The sequence below is a fragment of the Orcinus orca genome, chromosome 5 (assembly GCF_937001465.1).
Source record: "Orcinus orca chromosome 5, mOrcOrc1.1, whole genome shotgun sequence".
Classification (NCBI taxonomy): domain Eukaryota; kingdom Metazoa; phylum Chordata; class Mammalia; order Artiodactyla; family Delphinidae; genus Orcinus; species Orcinus orca.
Genome location: NC_064563.1, coordinates 43,130,639 through 43,157,399, shown reverse-complemented (window position 1 = coordinate 43,157,399; position 26,761 = coordinate 43,130,639). Strand labels below are relative to the sequence as shown.

The window sequence follows — 26,761 nt, the reverse complement described above, 5'->3', positions numbered from 1 at the left end:
ATGTACAAGATCTTGGAGAATAATGTACATAGGAGCTTTTCCTGAGGAATATACTAGTGGATGAGTTTTATACAAAAGGAGATAAATGGGGAAATATCAGCAAACAAACTGATGGCAAATATTTAATATATTTAATTTTAAAGGTGATTCTAAAACAACGTAAGCATGGCTGGAAGAATAGTATGCAAACATTTTATATTCTAACAAAGTAGCAAAAAACACAGCAAGAAGAAATGGGAGGAAAAGGAAGAAAGGGAAAATACAACAGGAGCATTGTCTATAATGAAGGTAACAGGTGGGAGTCAAAGGATGTCATCTATAAGGTTAAACAGGAACAAGGGGGATTAAAACCATTATAAAAGGTATAAATACAAAGGCAACCACTAGAATAAAAATGCAAACCTTCCTAAGTTTCATCATCATAATTACAATAGCTCTTCAGAGACAATTCTCCATAACATTCTATACATGTTATATCAGCCATCAGCCTTTGTTCAGAACTATCTTTTCTAAGAGGTTTGGTACAGCAAACAGTCTTTGGTATAGCAAAGGTGTTCAGTATAGCAAACAGCAAGACAGAGACAGAATCTCCCCCTGGGCCAGAAGGCATGTTTGTTACCTAACTAGGATAATAAAGATAATGTCTTTCTCTTGGGCAAAGTTTGGGCAGATTTTCTAACAGCTCCTTAAAGAACTCCTAAATCTGGAGCCCCTCAGCGATGACACAAACCCACTGGGTATGCAGCATCACCCCATGGGACTTGGGGGTCAAGGGGAACCTATACAGCCATGAAGTACGTGCTACTTTTTGTGCTGTTAGTAAGAAAATGCTTTGTCTCTGACGCAGGGAATCTTGTGTTTCTGTCAGCATGTATGAAAGTGTAGCAGGCATGCAAGTTGGGCTAAAATCTTAATAAAGGAGACACAGCTAAATAGAGAAAGAAATATAGTAAATATAATGATACACACAGTAATTATGGAGTGATTTACAGGATATACTGATAAGCGAAAACAGCAAAACAGAAAGAAGTATACACAATATGCTTTAAAAAAATTATTTATTTGTTTATTTTTTGGCTGTGCTGCATGGCTTGCAGGATCTTAGTTCCCCAACCAGGGTTCAAACCCGGGCCCCTGGGAGTGGAGGCACAGAGTCCTAACCACTGTACCTCCAGGGAATTCCTTACAATATGCTTTTTATAAGAAACAGGAAATAGGAATACATACACATATGCATATACATATATATATACACATAATTTTACAAAAAGCACAGGAAGGATAAACAAGAATTTAATAAAATATGCTACCTACAAGGAATAGAGAATAGCTAGAAAGGAAGGGAGTGACACCTCTCTGACGATACTACTGTGTATCATATTTTGACTTCTGGAAGCATGTTAACATTATAGATATTCAAACATAATTAAATCTACAAGAATGGGAACAAAGGCACCTAAAATTGAATGCAAATGGAAACAAATGAATGCCACTATATTTCAAAGGAATAAACTACACTCAAGGGGAAAAAAAACTACAAATAAATCTTGAAATCTTTTATTTAAGTTTATTTTCAAAATATATAGCTGTACTGGAACTATTTTATGTATATTATATGATTGAGCAAATGGGTAAATGTATTAGTGTTGTTAGCAGTCCAGGTTCTCCCTTTACATAAAGGGAAATACAAATATGAAACGGGGGAGGACAAGGAAGAATTCTGTGGTTTGGATCAAAATTGGAGGTATCAGTATGACTCACACGTTCTTCAAAATATTTATCTACTTACCTACCTACCTCTATTTAACTATCTAATCTAGCACTGAAAGGTCCTAGAAGTAATGAAATCGCAGAGACAATGAGCATATCACATGTCCAGACCTTGATTCCTAAAATACCATTTTCCTCTAAAACGGAATAGGGTAATTTGAAGAAATGGCTGATTCTGGAAGTGGGACAGGGAAGGTATAAGATAAGCCTGAAACATCTTGTTGTGTCAGAAAATGAGGACGTGCTTAGAAAAAAAAAAAGGGAGTATGTTGAAAGGACCCAGAAACCATCTTTAAAGAAGATTCTCTGGACAAATCTGTGACAATCTGAGTGTCAAAATAAATAAGAAAAGTAACTGATAATAACCTAGTCATGAGTCTTTGCTCACAGTAAGTAAATAAAATAAGAAAGAAGGATGGGCTTTTCCTTATAGTGGAATGCTGGCTGCTAAATATAGGGGGAGTGGTAGAGCTGGAAAAATCTCAATTTTGCAATCATCAGGCAAGAATCATCAATGGATGTCGGGGGCACCAACCTTCAAAAGTTCTGTCTAGAATTTTAAACAGACATAGACTTTATGGGTAGTACACAAGTTTGTGAGAAGAAAAATAAAATGGTATTGGGGAGTAAACTATAAGAAATTTAAGCTAAGAATGATATGCTGGACAGTTCCCAGGAAAAGTTGGCAACATAGAAAAGAATGATAGACTAAAGACTGAATCAAGGGCTTGAGAGATTGTGACAAATAAATGAATTGGCCCTTGAAGAGGTTTCAGGGAAACAGAGTCCACCTATCTTATTCTTCTCTCCATACACCCACACTTGTTACAGATAACTATATATACCAAGAAGAGCCCATAAACAGAGTACAAAGACAGTGCAACCATATATGTGTTCTTGTGACAAATATACTGCATGCCATTTTTCTTAACTCATTTAAATTTATATGGCTTTCACCCTCTCTTAGAACAATGCTAATTTTCTATGATAATCCAGATAAATTTGAAAAGACAAGAAGGGTACATAAAGAAGAGATTAACTCCAAATGTGTGGGATGTTCTCATTTTAATGTTACACCATATATTTTTTAAAATCAATCTATTAGAATCTATACTTTAATTATATTTGGTATGCAGCCAATTCAAAGAAGGGGTACGTGTGCTAGAAGACAAGGGTTGTAAGTATCTGTTCAGCTGGAAAGTGGAGAGACCAAACCTAAGGAGCCCACAGTTGCTAGACAGACAGGTTTCTTTGTGCTCAACCAATGAATTCTTAAGTTCACTTCCTTCTTAGGCAGTTATAAAGAATATCATTGACTTTACTGAATATTATTAGTGTACAAAGCAATATATATGTGTATATATGTGATAATATGTATTCATGTATTCATATTATTGTTAATAGTTCACAGTCAGTGGGTCAAGTTTACAATATCAAGTTATAGAATTTGAATGACTTAAGTAAAATGCATTAAAATCATCTACTTCCACTACCTGTTGTACTAATCATGGCTCTCTCATCCCTAAAATGCCTTATCTTTGAAATACATTTGATGTATGTGACCCAGATAAAATGAAATATAACTCAGAGTCAAAAATGGAAAAGGTTTTTAAATACTTTTAGCTGAAGAATTCTTTGTTCAGATGAAATCTTATTTTAAAAGGTTAAAAGTATACAAAATAACTAAAAGTGGGAACTATTCTGGCTAAAGTGGGCAGGGGAATTCTGGAGTGCCACCTGTTTTGGGGAGACTTCCTGGCAGCCCAAGGCAGTTAGAAAACCACTGCTGCATAAGATTATAAGTAGAGTATAAATGCATGAAATTGTCACTGAATGTAAGTTCATACTAGTGAGTATTAAAAAAATATGGAATTTAAACAAAAAAAAAGAATCTAACTCATCTACTGATGAATATGAACCAAGTAAATATACAGTCTTTTTATTAAATAGTAATTTACAAGAGAAGTATAAAAGACAGCTCATTTTGGAACTATGTTAGCTGTTCTTCCTTGTTATAAGCTGTCAATTGATACTGGCATTAGATATCTTAGATTAATATTTTTATTCTGATGTACATATGTATGTCCTAAATATCATGTGCCACAATGAAGTGATAAACAGGGATTCAAGAAATAATTTTTAATAATGAGAATAACAATATTATTTAATTACTTCTAATCTGGACAAATATATATACTTCAATTTTTCTAACTAGTTTATTATATTCTGCTTTTAATAATTAAATCTGTAATTTTTAGGATGATTTTATCGTTTTTAAAAAGTCTAGGTTTCCTCAGTTTCCTTTAGCTATTGAAAGAAAAACCAAAAATCCTTTCTAACTCTAAAACTACTATAAATAAAAATGAAGCTGCCTCTTGCTACTGTTTGCTTTGTGGAAGCAGAACAAAAGCACATTAATAGTTAACAAAGCTACAATATGATATACGAATGAAGTCTTGCATTAAAAAAGTACTTAGATTGTATTTACGAAAGAATCTCTATCATTAATTATTCAACGTTTGGATTTGACCAGAAACCAGAGCATGACTTTATAATGCTCTGTTTAAATGAACTACTTAATGTTGTAATGAACACTCAATGTGGTGAGCTCAATGAATTTTGGACCTGGTATAATACAACAGTTCTTCCAATTTTCTGATGAATTGACAGATTTTAATGTTAAGTCAGTTGGAATTTTACTTGTTTTAAAAATGTTTACTTAAACCAAAAATTTTGCATCTCAATTATTTTATATTCTAAAACTGAATGTAGTTTAAACTAATGCATTATTCATAAAGCAAAGACATCAGGAAAAACAAAGCTGTGCACTTCTTTCAAAGCAGTTAAATTGCTAAAACATACCATATTTATGCATGCAATATTTGATTGTGTTTTTCTTAAAACACAAGCTTGTTTTTGTCAGATCAAGATTTGCCAAAAATTCTACACCAAACACTTTTCTTTATAATTAAAGCGATCATCAATCCAAGGATTGTCATCCATTTTATTTCATCTCTACATCAGAAAAAAATGTAATTTAAAAAAAATTTTAATTCCCTTGAAATGATAAGATAAATGAAAATGTAAGTGCCTTCACGTAATAACAGTAAGCTGACCCTTTGGGAAATGGTTGACTTTCTCAATACAAGGTATTCAAAGCTCATTCAAAAGTGTTCATTTAGAATGCAGATATCAAAGATGATGCAAATGTTCAAGAGAAAATTAGAACTTACCAGATGTTCTAATACAGCTTTGATGCTTCCAGATTCCCTAAAATAGAAGAATAAAAGTTTAAAATAGTTGTTAAACCCTTGTCTGCTATAATTTATGTTTACCTCAAAAATATTTTACAAACCCTTATAATTTTTTCATATATCTTTCCTAATGTTCATAATAACTTTGTTTTTAAGGACAAAACAATTTCCTTACGGAACAGATAATTTATTTATATCTAATAGTAGTACTACCGCTAAAATTGATATTCGTCTAGTAGAAAGAATGTTTCAGACTTTTCAAAGTCAGTGGAGAACAAAAAAGAAATCAAATGTGTTATTTTACTATTTGCACACTGTCTTTATTTTACATTAGCTATTTCATTAGAGTTTATGTTTTTTCAATGTTTATTATGAAAATGTTCAAACATACAGATTCTTTCCACAATCTAGAGTCTACAATTGACATTTTACTACATTTGCTTTATCAAATATCCATCCATCAGTAGGTGCATTTTTATATAAAAAATGGCCACAAAAAGAATGTTTGTGAGTACATAGTTAAATAAGTCAATCTTAAGTTTTTTCCTAGCATGAATTTTATCAACTTAGTGCCCACTACAAATCAGAACCTAAGACTATTGTAATATTTAAAAGCAAAAAAATCACCAATGGAAACACAAACATCAAATATCACAATATATTTTAAGTATTTAATTTCTTGCTTTTCACTTTAAAAAAGAGTGCTGATGAAACTAAAAATACAAATAACTGTGCAAGTAGCAAAGGTAATTTAAATACACATTTGGTGAAATATGGCAATAGTGAGATATTTTTCCTGATTTCGGTCAATGCTAATTTATTAGTGACAAATGGACTTTGACTTTTCTCACTCCAACAAGCAGTATTTGAATTCCATCATTAACATCATGCCTTATCTGTTTTAACATAAAATTATACTTCTACCACATTGCAGAAAATAATTATGAAACATCCAACAACAGTACTGCATTCATGATGTTTAATCTTTTCCCCATACCTCTTTCTTTCTCTAAAGGGGCCCCAATTTTATTTCTTTTCTCTTTATTTTGTCTCCAATTTTTTTTTTTTTTTTGGCCAAAAATCTACTTACTTCTGTTTCCTTTGTCTTGCTATACAATCTTTTCAAATTTCCCTATCTTTTCCCTTTGTCTCTACTGCTTGAAAACTATACTCATGGCTTCCAACCTTTGCTCTCACTGCCCAGTCTGGCATCCTGGGAATAAATTCCACTGTCTACAGATTAGTACTCATCTTTAGCCATTCTCTCTTCTGCTTTCTGCTTCTGGCAATGCTATATATTCAACATTTAAAAATTTAAGGATTTCTGAAACTTATTCTCTGGATGCAGTCCTAATGAAAAATGACAGAAATAAATTGTAACAAGGTGTCAGAGAAGGCCAATAGCTACATAAATAATTATTTTTACCTTTATTATTATAAAATTAATGTATTTGCTGGAGCTGGAAGTCAGATGAATCTTTAAGTTTTCACAAGGAAATTCTCATATAACCATTTGTGCAATTTAAAATTTAAACAAAAAAATAATACATATAGTGAGACATCTGACAGTGTAATATGTATTTATGTGTATGTATACAGGTTACAATAAAATTAAACCTTCCTCCCATCAGTGACTCCCAATTCTCAATCACTGGTATTAGTTATTTGTTTGTCCTTCCAAAGACAGTCTATGCATGTGTATGCATGCTGCTGTGTGTGTGTGTGTGTTTCTCTTCTTCTTCTTCTTCTTCTTTTTTTTAACCCAAACAGAAGCATAATATACACACTGTTTTGTACCTGAACGTGGCAATCTATCTTGGAGCCACGTATATTTATACTATATAATACACACCTACTTAATTTTTCCCCCATGGCTACATTGTCACATCATGGTTCTTATTAGAAAATAATGCTGCAATATAAAAGAACAAAAATGCTCAGATTCAAAGTACAAGTCCATAATTCATTATCTGAAACCATTGGGGTTAGACATGCTTCATTAGAATATTTTGGATTTTAAGAAAGGTAATAAGGTACATATAGTGTATGTCATAAAACACTGACAGCAAGGCTTGAAAAAGCACCTCATCATCATACATATTAATAATTCTGAAAGAAACATATGAATGTCCACACAAAGTGGGATAAACAAAGACTATAAACAGCCTCATCTCAGGGTAGGTTTTGCTGTCAACTGACTTTGTCACAAACTTAGGGAAAATTTCCCAGTTTTCTGAGTTATTTGCATTTTGGAATCAAGGATAAGAAAAAGAAAGAAAGGAGGGAAAGAAGGAAGGAAGGAAGGAAGGAAGGAAGGGAGGGAGGGAGGAAGGGGGAGGGAGGAAGGGGGAGGGAGGAAGGGGGAGGGAGGAAGGGGGAGGGAGGAAGGGGGAGGGAGGAAGGGGGAGGGAGGAAGCGGGGAGAACAGGGCGGGGGAGAAAGCGGGAGAGGGAGAATGGGAGGAAGGAAGGAAGGTTGGCTAGGTATTGCTTTTTTATGTTTCCAAGTGATTCTTTAAATTAAATAATTCTAGGAAATATGCATTTTGAATGGCATGCCTGAAAGAAAACTAGACATCAACATTGACACTTGCCCCTTTCCTTTGCTACCAAACGTAAACAAATGTAATCAACCACAAGGTCTTGGCTATCCAACGTCCTTAATTATCACTTAGATTTAACCACTTCTTTCTATCTTCACAGCTATGTCTTATTTTAGGCCATCATCTTTTCTCTCCCTGATGACTGCAAAGCTTCTTAATGGGTCTCAGTGACCCCTGCCTTGCCCCATGTCAATTCATTCTCCATAATACATTAAGATCTTTGTAAAATGTAAGCTTGATTATGTCAATTTCCTTCTTAAAATCCACAATATACTACTACACTCCAGTTTACTAATTCCCTCTGTTATTTTGCCAAAGCTATTATCACATGGAAAGTGGCAGCAACAGCCATAACAAACTACTAACCTTGCTTTAATCATCACTGAACCACTCACTCTCTCTACCTGAGATGTTCCTTTTGTCCCAGACTCCTCTAATCCTCCTTATCTATCTGAAATATAAAAACATTCTTCAGAACTCAACCTCAACAAAACCTCCACTGGGGAAACCTCTTTTCCTCATAAATGAGGTACTGAACTCTCCCCATGTGTTCACATCACAAAGTTCTCACACTTTATTATAAATACGTATTTACTTTCCCATTGACAACCACTAAAATGAAAACTCCTTGAGGACATGAATTACATCTTTCTAATTTTTATATCCCAGCATCTAATACAGTGCCTGAATCAGAGTATGTATTCAACTAATAAGAGTCTGACATCTAACCATCATTAAGACAAGCTTAGATAGAGAGTCAGTAGCAACCATCCCAGGTCTCTGGGTGGTCCTACCCAGCTCCATACCACTCAAAGAAGGCAACTGCAACAGTGAGGTGCTGTTTGGAAGAATAGTTTTGGGAGCTGTGTGTATGTGTGTGGTGGGTGGTAGGTGGTTGTTTCGCTTTGTTTCGTTTTGGGTTGTTTTTGATAAAGTAGGAAGACACAATGGAAAAGTGGTTGACTGAGGCCAGAGTAGAACAAATTAACCTGGAGGAGCACAAGCCAGAGCCTAGACTTTCACCCTTCTCCTTAGATTAAAATTAATAGCCAAGGCAGTTGAATGTTGCAAGAAAATAAAAGAGAAACCCACAAGGAAAATTTTAAGATCTTTGAGGTGTGTAGGCACAGGAACAGAAAAACAACAAAGAAAGCAACCTCATCCAGAGAAAACAGATCGAGCAAGAATATAATAACATATTCAAAGATAAGGGAAGATTTTTAGAAACTAAATATGAAAAACAGTTATGAAAAAGAATCAATATGAGATAATGAGTATTAGAAATACAATAGTTAGAAACTCAGAGGATGAATTGAAAGCACAATAGCTACAGACCAAGAATAAATTAGTGAGCTGGAACACGGGGTAGAAGAACTCTCCCAGAAAGCATAGGAAAGGTATGAAAGACAGAACAAACAAGAGATAAAATTAAGAACAGGAGTAGAAGTATGAACATCTATATAATAAGAATCCTAGAGGGAATGCAAAGACAAAATAAAAGAGAAGAATTATTTGAAGAAATAATGACGAAAATTTCCTAGATATAGAAATATTCAAATCTTAGATTGAAAGGGTACACACAGCAGTGAACAGGACAGCTAAAGAAAAATTCACAGCAAAGCATAATATAAGGATAATTAAGACTGTAATATTACAGATCAAGAGAAAAGTCTAAAAGTTTCCAGAAAGAAAAAGCATACCCCTCCATAAAGGAAGACTAGCACTGACATCAGACTTCTTAACACTAAGGCTAGACGATGGCATATTAACTTCCAAGAGAAAGTGTTTAAAAAAGAAAAAGAACTGTAAACCTAGAATTTATATTTAATGAATAAACTGTTATTTACATTAAAGGAAAAATAAAGCAATTTTCAGCATACATAATCTCAGGAAATTCAAAAGTTCTTAGGAATGTAATGCAATAAGAAGAGAAATAAAATCAGGAAGAAGCAAGAATATAAAGCAAGTAAAGGCTGGCATAGTACATAGTAACTATTGTAATCTTAGTAATCAGTGACTAAAAAGAAAACTAAAGAAAGGTCACCTAACAATCTAGAATTAAAATGCCAGAGAAGGGACTTCCCTGGTGGCGCAGTGGTTAAGAATCCGCCTGCCAATGCAGAAGACAGGGGTTCGAACCCTAGTCAGGGAAGATCCCACGTGCCGCGGAGCAACTAAGCCCGTGTGTCACAACTACTGAGCCTGTGCTCTAGACCCCGCGCGCCACAGGTACTGAAGCCCGCGCACCTAGAGCCCGTGCTCTGCAACAAGAAAAGCCACTGCAATGAGAAGCCCACGCTCCACAACGAAGAGTAGCCCCCTGCTCACCTCAACTAGAGAAAGCCCGCATGCAGCAACGAAGATCCAATGCAGCCAAAAATAAATAAATTTTTTAAAAAATGCCAGAGAAGTTTCTTAGATTGGGTATGAAACAAATCTAGCAATGTGTGATTTACAAGAGACAAAAAACAAAAAGGATCCAGAAAGGTTTCCAAAAAAGAGATAGTAAAAGATATAACCAGGCAAACATGAATTAAAAGAAAGTTGGGGTAAAATGACTTTAATGACAAGATATATTTAGGCCACTTCCCCCTTCATATATATATATTTTGATATGTATATATCATGCGATATACATACATAAAAGAAGGCCATTCTCTTCTAGTAAGAGATACAATAGATCAAGAAATTTTCATTTATATCCCGAGGGTTTGCATGTTTGTAAAGCTTAATATGTATCATAGATTGGGACACCAAAGTTTCAACAAGTTCTTCATGAAAATCAGTTTTCTTTATTTAGTCTTACTTTGGGCAGAAAGACAAGGAAGAGTGGCCATCTCAAAACAACGCAGATAAAGCATCATGAGTACATAAATACTACATTAGACAGCATGATGTATAATCCTGGTTCTAGAAGCAAAACAGTTGAATGAGCTTGGGTAATAATCTAAATTCTCTGAAGCTCAAATTGTTCACCTATGATGTGAAGATTTTTTAACATTTGCTTTACCTAACACATAGGGTTGCTGTGAAAAAATAAGCAAGATAATGTATATGAAAGTACACTATAAATTGTAATGTGCTATAGAAATGTTATTATGGTAGATATTTAAATACAAATGTCTAAAGAGTGGTTCCAAAACTCTTAATGAATTTTTTTAAAATAGAGAGGCAAGATTCAAGACATTGACAGAAGGATCTTGCAACAAATGGGATAAAGCCTGTCCTCTTTAGTGGTCTGTCTCTTGGGTTGTCCCTGTCATGACTTCATCAATATTTGTGCAACTCCTTTTGCCCTGTGCTGAAAGCAGACTTAATTCAATTATAGGTCTCAAAACTGATAAAATGGTCCTGAAGTGGAAAATGGGAAGAGATTATTGGCAAATGAATAAAGATTTGTATCGAACTAACACACAGGAGTACAGCAGGTCTTTTTTTAATCATTCCCTGTCTTAAATCTTCTGGGAACCATGAGTTTCCCTTCCCCTCATGCAGCACATCGATTTCTGAATTAGACTGCAATATTAAATAATTAATATACTTGCCATGATTGATGTTTTGCATTAGTTGAATATTAGGTTATCAATCAAAATCCACTTGGTTTAATGTAATAATATTGAAAAAGTGTCACGGGCTGTTCATCCAATTTGTAGTTGAGGCAGCACAGATAGTAATGTTGGCATAACACGAAGCTTTAAAGCAGGAAATTCAGTGGCTCAACATGTATGAGGCAGACATTTTGAAACTAACTGGGAGAAGACTGAGGTTGTCCTAAATAAACCTTGTGGCACCTGTCAGTGTCAATGTTAGTTCTCCTTCCAGTAAGAAGTTGCCATACATCAATCATACCATGGCAGGCAAGAAAAAAAATTAAAATAAAGCTACTGATTTACCTTTGTGGCAAACAGATTTCATCATTTTGCCAAAGGAAGCATGTTCTAAATCTGGAAATTGTTGCTATTATAAAGCTTATATAATCTTAAGAAATTTCTAAACAAATAGACTAAGATTTTTTAGATCTAATCTTACTAAGAAGGGATTAACTTTTTTTTTTTTTTTAATATGAGAACAAATTACACCAAAGTGATCATTCAGGTTTTATAATGGTCTAAGGGAATCTGGTCAAGGAGCCACAATTAATAATGATATTTATTTTGAAAAAACAGCATTCCTTTTGATGATGGCATTCTCCTTTCTCTCAATATTTTGTATCAAAATTGTCAAACTACTACCTTAGAAAAATATTTTTAATCACTTGCTTCTCCTAGTACCTAGTAAAAGCAAATTTTTCTCATCATTCCCTATTAAATCAATCTAAAATCTATTATGAATTTACTTATAAAAGTAATATTTTACAACATTAAATAAACAAAAGACATCCAAAAGAAAAGTAAGTTTTTTGGGTGGGAAGTAGAAAAGTAACAAAATAAATATAAACCAAAACTATTTCATAAAGCAAGACAAAATACAGTATTTAGTTATAAAATAGAAACTATAATACATGTAACTAAATAAAGTAGCATTAATGTCTCATTTCACTGACCAAGAAATAAAAGATTAAATGTATTTATAACCAGTAATGTATTGATATATGTATTAACCCACATAAAATACGCACTATACAATAATTATGAAAAACAGAGTTTAACTCTTAATAAAAATTTTTACAGGTTTTTTGCTTATGAACTAAGCATATTATTCACTTTTAAAAGATTAGTATGCTGCAGTTTTCTACAGCTATAAGAGATAAGATCACAGTTAATTTTGTACTCTTTCTCATAAAGCAAAAATCTATGTGAGCTGTTTTTTTTTTATAATGGCAGTCAAAGTTTTTAAAAGCCTGAGTTATAAGTTATAAAAATATATACATCTCCTATCTCAAATTATAATTGATAAATTTTCACATGTATAAGACCTTTTTCTGTTATGTATCAAACGTTATGATGAAAACTTTGGTAATACTATAAATCTAAGAAAAACTTGGTTCAAATTCCAACTCTTATACTTAACTAAATAACTCTGTCAGGATATATACCTTCTCTAATTTGCCATTCTTAAGTTCAAATCAAGGATTAAAAAGATAATCGGCATGCATATAGAAGTCACTCAATAATTACTCGTTCAATATGACAGACTAAATAATGGACTGTATTCTACTTTCAAAATCAAGAAACATCTTTACAGATGTTAGCTTTTTCAACCACCTTAAAATCTGTTTCAACTGTAATACCTATAAATGAAAGTCAGTCTACTTTTCAAATAAATACAAAGAGCTTGGCCCAATGGCTAGCATCCAATAAAAATACCATGTATATCTTGACATAAGAACATTCTTCTATCCTGATCTCTTTGAAAGGAGGCAGAATTAAAAAGTACACTGAAAAGAAGTAAGCAAAAATAATTTCTTAATTACCTATTTTTTTTTACATTTTACCTCCAATAACAAAAACACAGACTATCACCACTAAGTTCCAAACTAGAATTCTTAGTTTCAACTTACTAGGTTTGGTTAGAATTCTCAGCATTTTTCCCCTGACTGGAAAATATCTTGCAAATTAGTGAATCTAAGTGTATATTCTTTGGTTACCACAGTTCAGAATGGTAGTTTTCAGACATTTGCTTTTAACAAGTAGTTATTGATCTGACTGATTATTATTTGCAATAAATTCTGCTCTAGAACTTATAAATCATGTGCACAGACAAGTGCACTATGGTTACTGAATTTTATGTGTACTGTTCTAAGATTCTTTAATTAGTTTTACAAATATTAGTGAGCATCCATTACATCAGGACAAGTTTAAACTGAACATATTAAACAGCTGAGGGCTTACGATATACACTGAGCTTATTCCAATGGGAAGGTGAACACTAAGTTGGTATGTATCATAAGTTATTTACAGTTATTCAGGTAAAGAAGTTCTGCATGTCACAGAAAGGGCCTACATGGGAAAGAAAAGAGATTTCAATATTTTTCAAGTTATGCTCTAGACAACAGTCTCAGATGTAGAAAAACTAAGAGAATTCATCACAAGTATATCTGATCTAACAGACTTGCTAGAGGAAGTGCTTCAGACCAATGGAAATTATACTAGTAAGAGACCTGGAACATCAAAAATGAAGGAAGAGCAACAGAAATATATTTATTGAGCACCCTCATACCTAGGCTCCATGTTAAATTCTGAGTAGATAATAAAAACAGTAACAACAAAATAAGCAAACATCAACAACAAAAAGTACCTTGGATGTTTAAACTGTATTGTCAAACCAAGACTAATGCATGAAATAGTTAACATCCAAGCCAGGCAGTGAAACTGCATGTGAACATGCTACTTATCTGCTATTTCCACATGCAGCACTAAGGTTCATAATCATTGACAATCTTCTTTCCCACTGAGGCCAAATGTAGCTCAAGAATCTTTCTCAACACTGTGCTCTAAGGAGTCACTGCCAGTTGTCTGCAGTTAGCAAGTGAGGTACAACCTATTCATCACCACTCCCTTCAATCCATGTTCTTGACCTAAGTTCAAGAGAAGTTCAGAAGAAGGAGAAATCGCCATATGTGTTGGAATGGTTGGGAAATATTTAAATGAGTAGGGGTAATTTTAGCTGGATCCTGAAGGACTGACTGCATTTGAGCAGAGTTGGTAAGCAGAAAAGAAGAGGCAGGAAGAGCAAGCCCAAAGGTCCCACATGACCTGTTAGAGGTCAAGTAAGGACAGTAGCCTGCCCAGAGTAGATGTATTAAAAGGTTATATTTCTTTTAGTCTTTAATTTTAAATAATTTTTATTAGGTAAGTTTTCTGGACTATCATGTACTGTTGTGCCTGTTGTTTAGTATGGGGAGGGGGGAGTGGTGAAGAAAGGAAAACCTAATGGGGCAGTAGAAGCTAAAAGCTATATGCCCTGGCCAAGCAGTGCATCCTGGTGTGGTACTGCATCCACCGGAAGAAGGGACAGCTTTTCCTAGTATGCACAAAGGTGCCATATGGACTAGCAGTCCCACAAATAATAAATGCTTATTATAGAAAAATTCAAAATCACATCTGGTTCTAAATGAAGAATAAAATAAAAATCACCTGAAATCCCACCAGCCAAGATAATACCTCAAGGTATTTTAGTATTTTCCTCCTTTCGTATGTGTACACACAAACACACTTTTTTCTTACAAATATGGAATCACCATTGATTTGTTATGTACATAGCTTAGACTTTTTCACTACTTAATTATATATTATAAACAGTTTCTCAGATGTCAATAAATATATTTACATATAATAGTTTTACTGTTTACATACTATTCTGTTCATAGATGTACAATAGGTTAACATATCCATTAGTGTTGGACATTTGAGTTGTTTCTGATTTCTTATTCTAAATAAAACTAGGATGTAAAAAAAGAATAATTGATCATTAGATTTTAAAATCATTTATGAATTTTATATTATGTTATGATTTGACTTCCATTCATCCATCCTTGTTTAAGATGTTACTGAATAGATGATCAAAAAATTAGGAAGTAAACTAACAAAGTGGAGGACACTTAATCCAGGAAATGGGGAAACATCATAGAAGAGTCGTGAAGAGAAACCGTCCCAAGAAGAAGGGGGAAGGAAGTCCCAGAGTGACAGCTCTACAGCAGGCCTGGCTGAGCCTGGGACAGGAAATACAAAAAAAAAAAAGGCATGAGAAATAGTTACATACTCTAGGAAACAAAAACGCAAGGAGCCATAGTACTTGGATCATCAATGAATGATATTTATATAGTCATATTAATGTAAACACGGGTCATAATTCAATAAAAAATAATTATAAGATGGTAGAACAGGTGGGGTAGGGACTGTAAAAGAACTAAAATGTCATCCAGCATTACAGGCTTTTAATAAATAATGCCTGAAATGGACAAATTGATGATATTTAGAACAATGGAGAGATTCTGCCAAGAATTAAACTTGCCTGCCTCTGGGAAGTGGGATAACAGCAGTCAGGGGATTGCTGATAATAGGGGATTATTGTTTAATTATACCATGTTGTGCTACTGACCTCTTAAACTGTATGTATGTGTTAATTTAATGGAAGTTAAAATTAATCTTTATTCTTAAAAAAAATAGAGAACCTGGCACATCAGTGGTGCTCAAAAAAATAGAAGCTGCCTATTCTCCTTAAAATTCTGAAATACATCTGAAATGTGTTCATCATTTAGCTTTAGTTCTCCCAAAAAGCAGGGTCTGAGACAAGGACTTGCAGGCAAGTGGTTTATTTGGGAGAATGACCCCACCAAGTTCAGAAGAGAAGGAACTGGAAGAATGAAATACGGAAAGAGGAACAACTAAACCAAGCATGTGTTATTAAGCTGTTATGCTTCTGTGGGCAATTGGAACTCAGTCCTGCTGAAGATCCTCTGAAGAACTATGTGTCTCATAATTGTCTGAAATTGCAAGAGAGAAGTATTTATCCCCCAGCTCTGGTCTGCTGTTGGTCAAGTTTGCCCCACAGAATGTTAACTCCCTGGCACTTCAGACTGCCCTCCCATACTACAGCAGGAAGCCCAGGGCAGAAGGCAGGCGATAAGTGATGCAGCTGAGTGAGGCATGGTCAGACCACACCTGCACATAGCTGTTTGCTGACGCAATGGCCAGAAGTGGAATACAGACTGAAAGGAAGTAAGCTGGGGGACAAAAGATGACCAACATGTATGGTTAGATGAATATACATATGCAAATTCCAAGCTACCTCTTATTTACCCTCCACAGTCCCACTTTCCCCTATACTCCCCAAATCTAAAAATACCTTTGGTGGGGAAAGGGGGAGAGGAATAAATTTGGAATTTGGGATTAACGGATACACACTACTATATATAAAATAGATAAACAAGGACCAACTGTATAGCACAGGGAACTATATTCAGTATCTTGTAATAACCTATAATGGAAAATAATCTGAAAAAGAATATATATATATAGAAAATCAACTATACATCAATAAAAAAAACTAGGATGTAAAAAAAGAATAATTGATCATTAGATTTAAAAAACATTTATGAATTTTATGTCATGTTTATTTCACATGGAGGACTGGGGTAAACAATTTTTAAAAGGGGAAATAAACCAGTATATTTCTTCTCCAGTACTTAAGCCTAAATAATTTAAATTTATATAATTATTACATTTGCATAAATATAAATTTGGATTTAAATATAAAGTATAGTTATCATTTATAATATTTAAATACAATTAAATATAAATTTCTACTTTCAAGGAAGTTCATTATCATAAAATAATGTTCCTACAGCTTCCTACAAGCAGTATCTACCTATACGTAACAAAGTAAACAATACTAAATAGAAGATAATAAATACATATAAGTATTCTACTAGTATCTTCAGCTGCTAAAACTGAGAAAATGTAACACATGTATATTTTTCCTAAGAAAAGCAAACTTCCAATAACTCAGAAATTGATTATTCAATTACTAAAGTCTTTTGTTGCTTTTTCTCTTCCCTCTGATGTTCTCCTTTGTAACTACACTGATACCCTAAAAGGAAACAAAAAACTAAGGTATGAATTTAATCTGGTAAGCACCTAACAGTGCTAGGAAATAAAACTACAGTACTAAAATTCTTTCTTTGCTTAGTGAATCAAAATAAACTCCTCAGCCTATAATTCAAGAGTCCCCTCAAATCAAACAATTTGCCATTTCCTAAAGATCTCTCTGCACTTCTCAGCACTTAAATCTTTGATCATATTATCTAAGTAAACTGACCTTCTTAGAGATTCCGCCTCTGAGGAAATACTGAACAGTATGTGCCAAGCACTGTAGTAAGTGCTTTACATCGGTTAGCTCATTTAACCCTTATAATGTTATTATAAAGAGATAAAATTATTATCCCTACTTTATAGATGAGATAACTGAGGCTTAGGGAGGTGAAGCAGATCACACAGTATACCACTCAGCTATTAAAAGGCAGATGTGAAGCCAGGCAGCCCAAGTTCACTGCCCAAATTTTAATCAAGAGAGAATTTACTACTGTCTATCTGTAAAAGCAATAACTTTAACAATGAAACAAGATTTTACAGTATTCTCCTACTAGAATTATGATTGGGAAAGAAGCTGCAAAGGGGTAAGGATTTAAGTAAAAAAGAACACTGACCCTTAAAGATAGACTAATATATACCAGGTGCTGAGCCTGGTCATTTACACTTATAATCTCATTGAATTCTCACAATATTCACAAAAAGAAAAATATGTATAAATGGCTAACAAACATTCAGTGCACAGATCTGCAAGATAAAACTAAATGCCATTTTTCACCTAGGAGACAAGCAAAGATGAAAACAAATGATAATGTTTGTAGTGCTGGCAAAGGTATGGGGAATCAGGACCCTCATATGCTACCTGTAAGAGCAGAAAATAGTAAAAGCTTTCCAGAGGACAAGAGGAAATGTTCCACATTTTCAATAATACACATAAAGCCTTTGACCTGAAAGTTCTACATCTCTGGGCTTAACCCAATGTTAAGAGTCACAAGATACTAATCACTCCATTGTATTTAATATTAGACAAATAACAACAAACTTGGAATAAATTAAGTGCCTAATAATGGCAAACTATGAAATAAAACATGATAATATCCATACGACAGAAAACCATATACCATTAAAAATTATGATGTAGTTGTATATTTCCATGAAAATGTTCTCATGGCATATTGAGTTTTTAAAAAGAGCCTATTACAGTATGGTATGATGTTATAGTTGTTAAAAGAAAAGTTTTATACATGTATGTGTATAATATGAGTATATATGTGTGTGTATCTACATGTAACTGAAAGGTTACAAACTAAAATGTTAAGAATATATAACAGTGGATTCTGACTGATTTTTGTGTTCATTCTAATGCTTTGTTTATGTGTTTTCCAAAATTTCCTCCATTACTGTTGGTCTAATTTTTTTTAAGTTTCTTTTTGTGTGTGTGTGGTATGTGGGCCTCTCACTGTTGTGGCCTCTCCCGTTGTGGAGCACAGGCTCCGGACGCACAGGCTCAACGGCCATGGGTCACAGGCCCAGCCGCTCCGCGGCATGTGGGATCCTCCCGGACTAGGGCACGAACCCGTGTGCCCTGCATCGGCAGGCGTACTCCCAACCACTGCGCCACCAGGGAAGCACTAAAGTATTTTTTAAAAAGAATCCTCACAGCAGCTCTATGGAGTAGTACATTATCTTCATTTTGTAAATAAGAGATCTGCTTAGAGTAGAGTAACTTACTTAAGGCAAGAAAGTAACTTGCTAAGATGACCAAAATTGCTCTATCTGGATCCAAAGCTCATACTTTTTCTTTTTCAATAGAAATGCTGCCTGCTGTATTAGATAAAATAAGCCTAGGTCTATACTGAACCCACACATTCCCTGTTCTCTCTACCCTTGAAAAAGATCCATAAATTATCTGTGTACATGCCTGTTATCTTCAGTGTTCGCTTTAAAGACTCAGTGTACATTTCTGTCCATCTTTAAACTCTCTACAGTGTTTAATACCAATAGAATCTTTCTAAATTTGATACATGAATATATAAGATACAGATGAATTAAATTTAGAGTTGGAGAATGTGAAACTGGAATAGAGCTAATGGACATAGTTATGTCCATAATGCATGAGATAAATGGAAATGGTAAGCCCTTCAATAACTGATCCAGATTGGTCCAAGTTCTGCCACATTCCCTTCCTTCCCTCTATATTAGTTTTGGTTCCTAACACTTCACACCAAAATTCCTCCAGCACTCTTCTCCTTAACATTAATGTCTTCAAACCCCAAGTTCATGTCTCTGTCTGCTTTACAACCTATAATATATGGCTAATAATTTTCTACTACTATCCAAAATGCACCTCTTCTCAGACCAGTCCATTATCACTTCCATAATTCCTTTTTTGCTCATGCATTCATCTACCTAGAACAGTCTTCCTCTTCCTTGATACATCTTCAAATTCTATACATTTATTGTACTAGAACCAAACTCCCACTTATACTATTTTCATAATAATTTCTTACATTTCTAAACATATAGTCACTCCTTGCATTCAATAAATAAGTCCTAGAAACTTCCAAGTACCCTAAGTTGTGAATGTAATAATGCATGTAAAGTACTTGGTGGATTACTCTTAGCATATATTACTAATTATTATCAACATCATTATTACTATGCAGACCCTTCATGAGCATTGCTCAAATCATTAAGATCAGAAGGAAACAAAGCCACTCTGAGATAAAATGCTGAGCAGTCAAATGGTCTCATTCACCAGCTAAGTGACATGACTCCTGAACATCATCCTGCACATATGCCTTAATATCATGACACATGAAAATTACAAATTCTCACATGCAACATAGGCCCCTTTGAACAGACAGAATATTAATCTATGGCTACCAAGGTCAACTGCGTTGCCCTTACAGAAAATTCTCCAAAGTCTAGCGCTTACACATTCAGTACTTATTTTATGTGGCTTCTATGTCTGTATCCATTCCCCAAGCTAATTATTTGTTTAAGTAAACCTTCTGCTTTGTTACCACATGAAGCTTTTTGGTAAGCATAGATTCTTGGTGTTCAATGTCAATCAAACTCTAACTTTCCCAATACTATACATTAAAAAGTCTTCAGGTCTTGGGATATGGTTAATTAAAACAATTTATTTACATATCACTAACATTAGCTAATGTTCACAAAATTAGAATTGGAAGGTCTCATTAGGAAAAGCAGAGAAGGAAATAGCCTAACAAAGTGTTATAAATGCTACATTAGAATTCTAATTTCATGGAAGTGTTTCTTGGGGGACTAAGAGGCTGGGGAAAAGGTAGAAACTGTGGACAGCAGAGTCCAGGAAATACTTCATAGAGGTGATGCTTGAGATTCCTTTGAACAAAGGCCATTCCAACCGCAAGGTCTCTGGAACCAGCTCCTCAGGCTTCTTCGAGGACTTTATACTCTTTCAATTATCTGTTCTCTTTCTCCCACCCTGTACTGCTACTGTGGAGCAATCAGGGGTTAAGGTTGTGAGTTAGGACAATGAGTCAAACTGAAAGTAACAATCAAAGCTTTATTTACTTACTTAGAACAGTGCAACCAAGAGGCAAAAAGGAGTCTAATGTTCCATTTTTCCCTCAAAGAACAGCATGGGCAAGGGTCAGGTGGATTCACTGGGGCGGGGAGGGGGGTGCAGGTGGCGGGGGGTGGGAGGAGGTGAAAGGGAGAATGGTTGTCTCACTGCTGAAGAACCCACAGCAAAAGGCTCTTACCTCTTTATGGACCAGTGAGGCATGGGGAGGGAAAGGGGGAAGGGCTAGGAATGGAAAAGTACTGAATCAAAGTACAGAAAAGTACCTCAGATCGCAAATAAGGAGGGCTCTGAATGGAAGCCCCTGGGCTAGGAACAAGAATGCTTTAAGGTTGGGTCTAAAAGATCACACATACAATTTTGGCCTGGAGCTGGACTCCTCAGCTACCATCCTACTTACTTCTCTGCTTCCCTCAAACTTTTAGAAAGACTACATAGACATTATGTCTCCACATTCCTACCTCCTAACACATCCAAAATTTTCTCTTGCTAAAGTTGTCAGCAGTTTCTCCATGTTACCAAGTCCAAAGGCCATTGTATCATCCTTGTCTTTATACACTTCTCAGGAGCATTTGACACTGTCAAACTCTCCCTCTTGCACACTCTCCTCACTTGGCTTCTATGCTTTTACATCATTCAGGTTTCTAACCTTTTTTCAAAAAATGATTCAAGTCCCCTTTGTAGGTTCATGTTCCTTTCGCCAGCCATCAAAAGTTAGAGTTCCTCAAGGCTTGGTCCTAGGCCCTCATCTTGTCCTATACTTTCTTCCCAATTAATCCTGCCCTCATGCACAGCATTAATAGCAACCCATAGGTAAATAACAACAACAACAAAAATCACATAGTCCTCAGAAGCTCCAGATCCATTCATCCAGCTATCTATTTAACATCACTATTTGGATGCCTCAAAAATCAAAAACAAAAATTTATACTCAATTGGCCCAAAACTGAACTCTTAAGTTCCTCCTTCAAATCTGATTCTTTTCAGTATTTCTTATTTTAAAAAGGAGTCACATCATTTATCCTAAAGCCAAAAACCTTGGAATTAACCTCTTTATTTTCTTCTCTCTCTCCCTCCATAGGTAATCTGTCACTAAGTCCTATTGCTTCTACCTCTTAAATAACCATAGAAACTATTTATCTCTACTTATCAATTGTCACCATCCTAGTTGACCTACCATCACCTCTGGCATAGTCTGTCTTAATTCCCTCCTAATTATTTTCCTCTCTTCCACTGTTGTTTCCCTACCATCCACCTACCCCAAAAGAGACAGTCTAATTATGTAAATATGGATCACATCATTCCCCTGCTCAAAACTCTTCAATGCCTTTCTATTGAAGCCATGATTTGGCCCTCCTACCTACATCATTTAGTCATTCAATATTACTGAGCACAATCTTTGGGCCAAATTCTGTGCTAGGTATCAGGGATACAAATATGAACAAAGCAGACTGCAAGAGTCGCAAGGAATTTACAGATAGGTATGAAACACACACAACTTACACACAAATATATAAATTAGTAACTGTGACATGCATAACATTAAAAAGTACTGTGAAGAAACAATACAGGAACCTATAAGATAGAATAATAGGAATATAAGATCTAGTGTAGAAGGTCAGGGAATTCTTCCTTCATTTTATTTCACTGTTATGCTCACTCACTACACCCTTCTTCAGTCTATTTCTCATGCATTCCAAGCTACCCAGAATCTGAATACTATTCCAATTTAGGTGAGCTATGAATCCAAAGTAATGCAAATACAGGAAGACCAGGATTATCCAAGGGACTCTGAATCAAGAGTAAATTAAAGACAAGAGTACAAAGATTATTCTAGGTGATAGTAGCAATGGAATTCAAGTCCAGTGGCAGCAGTGCTGGTGGTGATGGTGGTGCAAGTGCCTGTATATTAAGTATACTGATACCATGATATAGCAGTCTTAACTCCTGATCATTTTCATAACCTGGTTTTCCAGAGTTCCACTGATTACAGAAGCTACCCAACAGTGCTACATAATCTATGTTTGTTTACTTTAGTCTTTTCTAATAGAATCTAAGCTCAGTGAAGACAATTTACATGTACACAGGAGGGAATGGTTTGTGGTAAGTCCTAAAGGCTTGAAATAGCCTTGCATATAAGAACTTTTGTTTTCTGTAGTTCATAAAAAGTGAAAGAACAAAAGAAGAGTCTTCTAGGATTATTTTCTTACCATAAATGGTTTTATACTCACCTGCATAAAATAAAAACTAACACTGAATTCATAGGCACTTTCCACCAGATATTTAATAGTAGTATTTGTGGGCCAATAGAGAATTTAAAGAGTTGCCAACTATTCTCTTGAGCCGAAAGTCCAAATCAGGGGTCAACAAACTGTGGCCCAAACCAGCCTGCCACTTGTTTTTGTACAGCACATGAGTCAGAATAATTTTTATATCCTAAAATGGTTGGAAAAAATAAAAATATTTTGTGATATGTGAAAAATATTGAAGTTCATTTTAGTGTCAATACTTAAAGTTTTGTTGGAACACAACCACACTCATTCTTTTTTTTTTTAAGGGTTTAAACATTACATTTTTCACAAGTTTTGAAAATTTGTCAATCTAAGCTTTTGTTCTGCTCCACATGTATTTATGCCACCATCAGTTGTAATACATGTTGGCAGATTCCACACTTCAGGTTGTACAGAATTAGTGTTTTTCTTAACTTTGAAAATGTTCTCACCTGTAATCCTTCAGTCACATCAAACTCTGCATTGATTCCTCAAACAAACAACAACTCAGCAGTATTGATAAACCTATGAACACATCAAGAGCCAAGGAAAACCACTCAAAATCCTTTTCTTATTTTTGACTGTTGGCTTTGCTCCCAATGTCATTTTCTCTTCAGTTATGATTATCCCTCCCATGTTTTTTTTTTTAAATTTCTCTAACATTGAAATTCCACATTAGAATAGGTTTTGGTTTGCCCACTCTGAGAAATATTTACCAGTTCCCTGGAGTTTTACTTCAGCTTATATATTCAATACTTTTTTTTTTAATTTTAGAAAACTTTCTTAAGATATAGTTTTAAATATTTATTTTTGTTTTGATTTTTCTTCTTCTGAGATTCAGTAGTATCCATATTCCATTTCCCTGTTGGTCTTCCATATCTGTCATTGTCTTAAAATCTTTTTGTTTCTAATTTTTAAAATTTATTTTAATTTCTTAACCATTTTTCATTTTCTTTGCTTTCTGTGTCTATCTATTCTTATCTTCCTTCTAATTTACTCTTTTCTTTTTTTTGAAACAATGTCAAATTTACAGAAAATTTGAAAGTACAACACAAAGACATTTTCCCTTGAAACTTTTGAGAATAAAATGTAGATATGATGCCCCATCACCACCAAATGCTTATGTGCATTTCCTACTAACAAGGAAATTTTTCCACATAACTACAACTGTCAAATTTAGAGAATTGACATTGATATATTGTTACTATTTAATATTCAGCCTCAATTCAAGTTGGACCAATATCTCTAGCAATGTCCTTTACAGCAAAGAGGATCCAGCTCAGATTCTTACATTGTATTTAATTGTCACATTTCTTTAGTTAGTCTTCTTAGCTATCTACAACCATTTCTCAGTCTTTCCTTAGTTTTTAGGGCCTTGATGCTTTTGAGGATTACAAGGTAGTTAATTCAGACAAGTCAGTTTAGACTTGTCAGTTTTTCCTACATGTTTATAACTCATTTTTGCATCATTGACTGTAAAAACAAACTCTGTGCTGTTGTGTATATATATATAGATAGATATAGATATAGATATAGATATATCACATCTTCTTTATCCATTCATCTGTTGATGGACACATAGGTTGCTTCCATGTCTTGGCTATTGTAAGCAGTGTTACTATGAACATAGGGGTACATGTATCTTTTCAAATTAGAGTTTTCGTCTTTTCCAGATATATGCCCAGGAGTGGGATTGCTGTATCTTTCTTTTAGTTTTTTAAGGAACCTACCTACTGTTTTTCATAGTAGCTGCACAAGTCTACATCCCCACAGTGTAGGAGGGTTCCCTTTTCTCCACACCCTCTCCAGCATTTATTATTTGTAGATTTTTTGATGATAGCCATGCTGACTGGTGTGAGATGATACCTCATTTTGGTTTTGGTTTGCATTTCTCTAATAATTAGTGATGTTGAACATGTTTTCATATGCCTGTTGGCCATCTGTATGTCTTCTTTGGAGAAAAGACCTATTTAGGTCTTCTGCCAATTTTCTGATTTTTTTTTTAATTGAGTTGTACGAGCTGTTTGTATATTTTGGAAATTAAGCCCTTGTCAGTGACATCATTTGCAAATATTTCCTCCCATTCCATATGTTGTCTTTTTGTTTTGTTTATGGTTTCCTTTGCTGTTACACTGAGCTCACAATGCATCCCATTCCATGGTACATTATTTAGATTTTCCTATTACTGGTAATGTTAACTTGGCCACTTGATTACAATGTTGTCTTCCAGGTTCCTCTACTAATTTTTTTCTCAAAAGTATTTTGTAAAGAGTTACTTTCAAACTATGTAAATATTCTATTCCTCAACATGTTATTACTTAGTTCATTTATTTAAATTAGGATGGACTTGTGGATTTTTAAGGTCTTATAATCCATTATTATCATTGTTTATTGTAATGTTCAAATTGTCCCAGATTTGGCCAGTGGGAATCCCATAAAGATGGCTTCTGTGTCCTCTTGAATTGACCCTATTACTTCTTTATTTTCATGCACAACAAGATATTCCAGACTTATTTTGTACTTTCCCTGCCCTACACACTCATTCTTGTATCTACTTTTATGGCTGCTTTAGGGCTACAACAGCAGCTGAGTTGTCACGACAGAGATCATATGTGGTACTCTCTCTGGTTTGCACTGCTGCTCAGACCACGAAAATCACAGTGATGCAGTATAACTCAACAGTTTCAAGAGCTTCATAAATTGCTGTAATGTGACATTTAATTTTTGTTTTAATACCAGTTGTATACCAATCATGTCAAAACCAGAAAAGAAGAGAGAGGGGGACTTCAAATGACATACTTGTAAGGCACAGTGGAGTGCAGATTATTTTATCAAATTAAATGGCAATGCATCGTGTTTATTATACAATGACACTATAGCCATGCTGAATGAATACAACATATGTTGACACTACCAAATTAAGCAGCCTTCACAATATTTCCAACACACAGGAAAGCAAGAGTCAGAAAAAATTAGAAAATTTAAAAGGAAATAACTCACCACAGCAGACTTTCTTCACAAAAATAAAAAATACAAATGAGTTTCTTACTGCTGTGTTTGTTAGCCAATCAATGAAAGCCGTTTAACAATGATTGAGTTGATTAAATCATCTTTGCCTGCAGCAGGCAAAGGAATGTGTCTGGAGAAAAAAATACTTATTAAAACTATTAGCCCTTCAGCAAGAACAGTTGCTTGAAAGTTGAGGACAGAGGGAGTATCATCAACAGTCAAAGACAAGGCAAATAATTTTGAATGGTTTTCCTTGGCTCTTGATGAATCCACAGATGTTAGTGATACTGCTCAGTGTTGTTTATTTGAGGAGTCAGCACTGAATTTGAAGTGACTGAAGAATTACTGCCCTCTATGTAGGCTATGTAGAACATGAGAATATTTTCAAGAAAACTGAGAAAACACTAATTCAGTACCACCTGATATGGAATCTGCTAAGTTACATACGATGGTGGTTAAAAATAGGTACAGAACCAAACGATGTTTAGTTGGACAAATTTAAAAAGCTTGTAAAAATGTAAGCCTACGTGAAAATTTAAAGCCTATGATTATTCACTGCCTTATTCATCAGCAAATACTTTGTGAAAATATTGGAATGTGTCATGTGTTATTGAACCAGTGAACCTCATTTACTCTTGTGGACTTGTCCATTGTCAGTTTTGTGAATTTTTGACAGAAATAGAAGCTGAATATCCTGATCTCTCTAATACACACAGCACTTTATGTCTTGACAGTGGTAAAGTTTTATTGTGATT

The 26,761-nt window shown here is 34.5% G+C and overlaps 1 protein-coding gene across 5 annotated transcripts in view; it reads right to left on the bottom strand.

Annotated features, from left to right (window-relative positions):
* The window catches only part of RSRC1 (arginine and serine rich coiled-coil 1), a 463,041-nt gene that overhangs the window by 235,656 nt on the left and 200,624 nt on the right, over window positions 1–26,761 (bottom strand). For all 5 annotated transcript variants that reach the window (XM_049709748.1, XM_049709749.1, XM_049709746.1 and 2 more), the window contains one exon: window positions 5,004–5,040. In XM_049709748.1, the coding sequence (XP_049565705.1) occupies window positions 5,004–5,040 (37 nt within the window). The remainder of the gene's footprint in view (window positions 1–5,003; window positions 5,041–26,761) is intronic.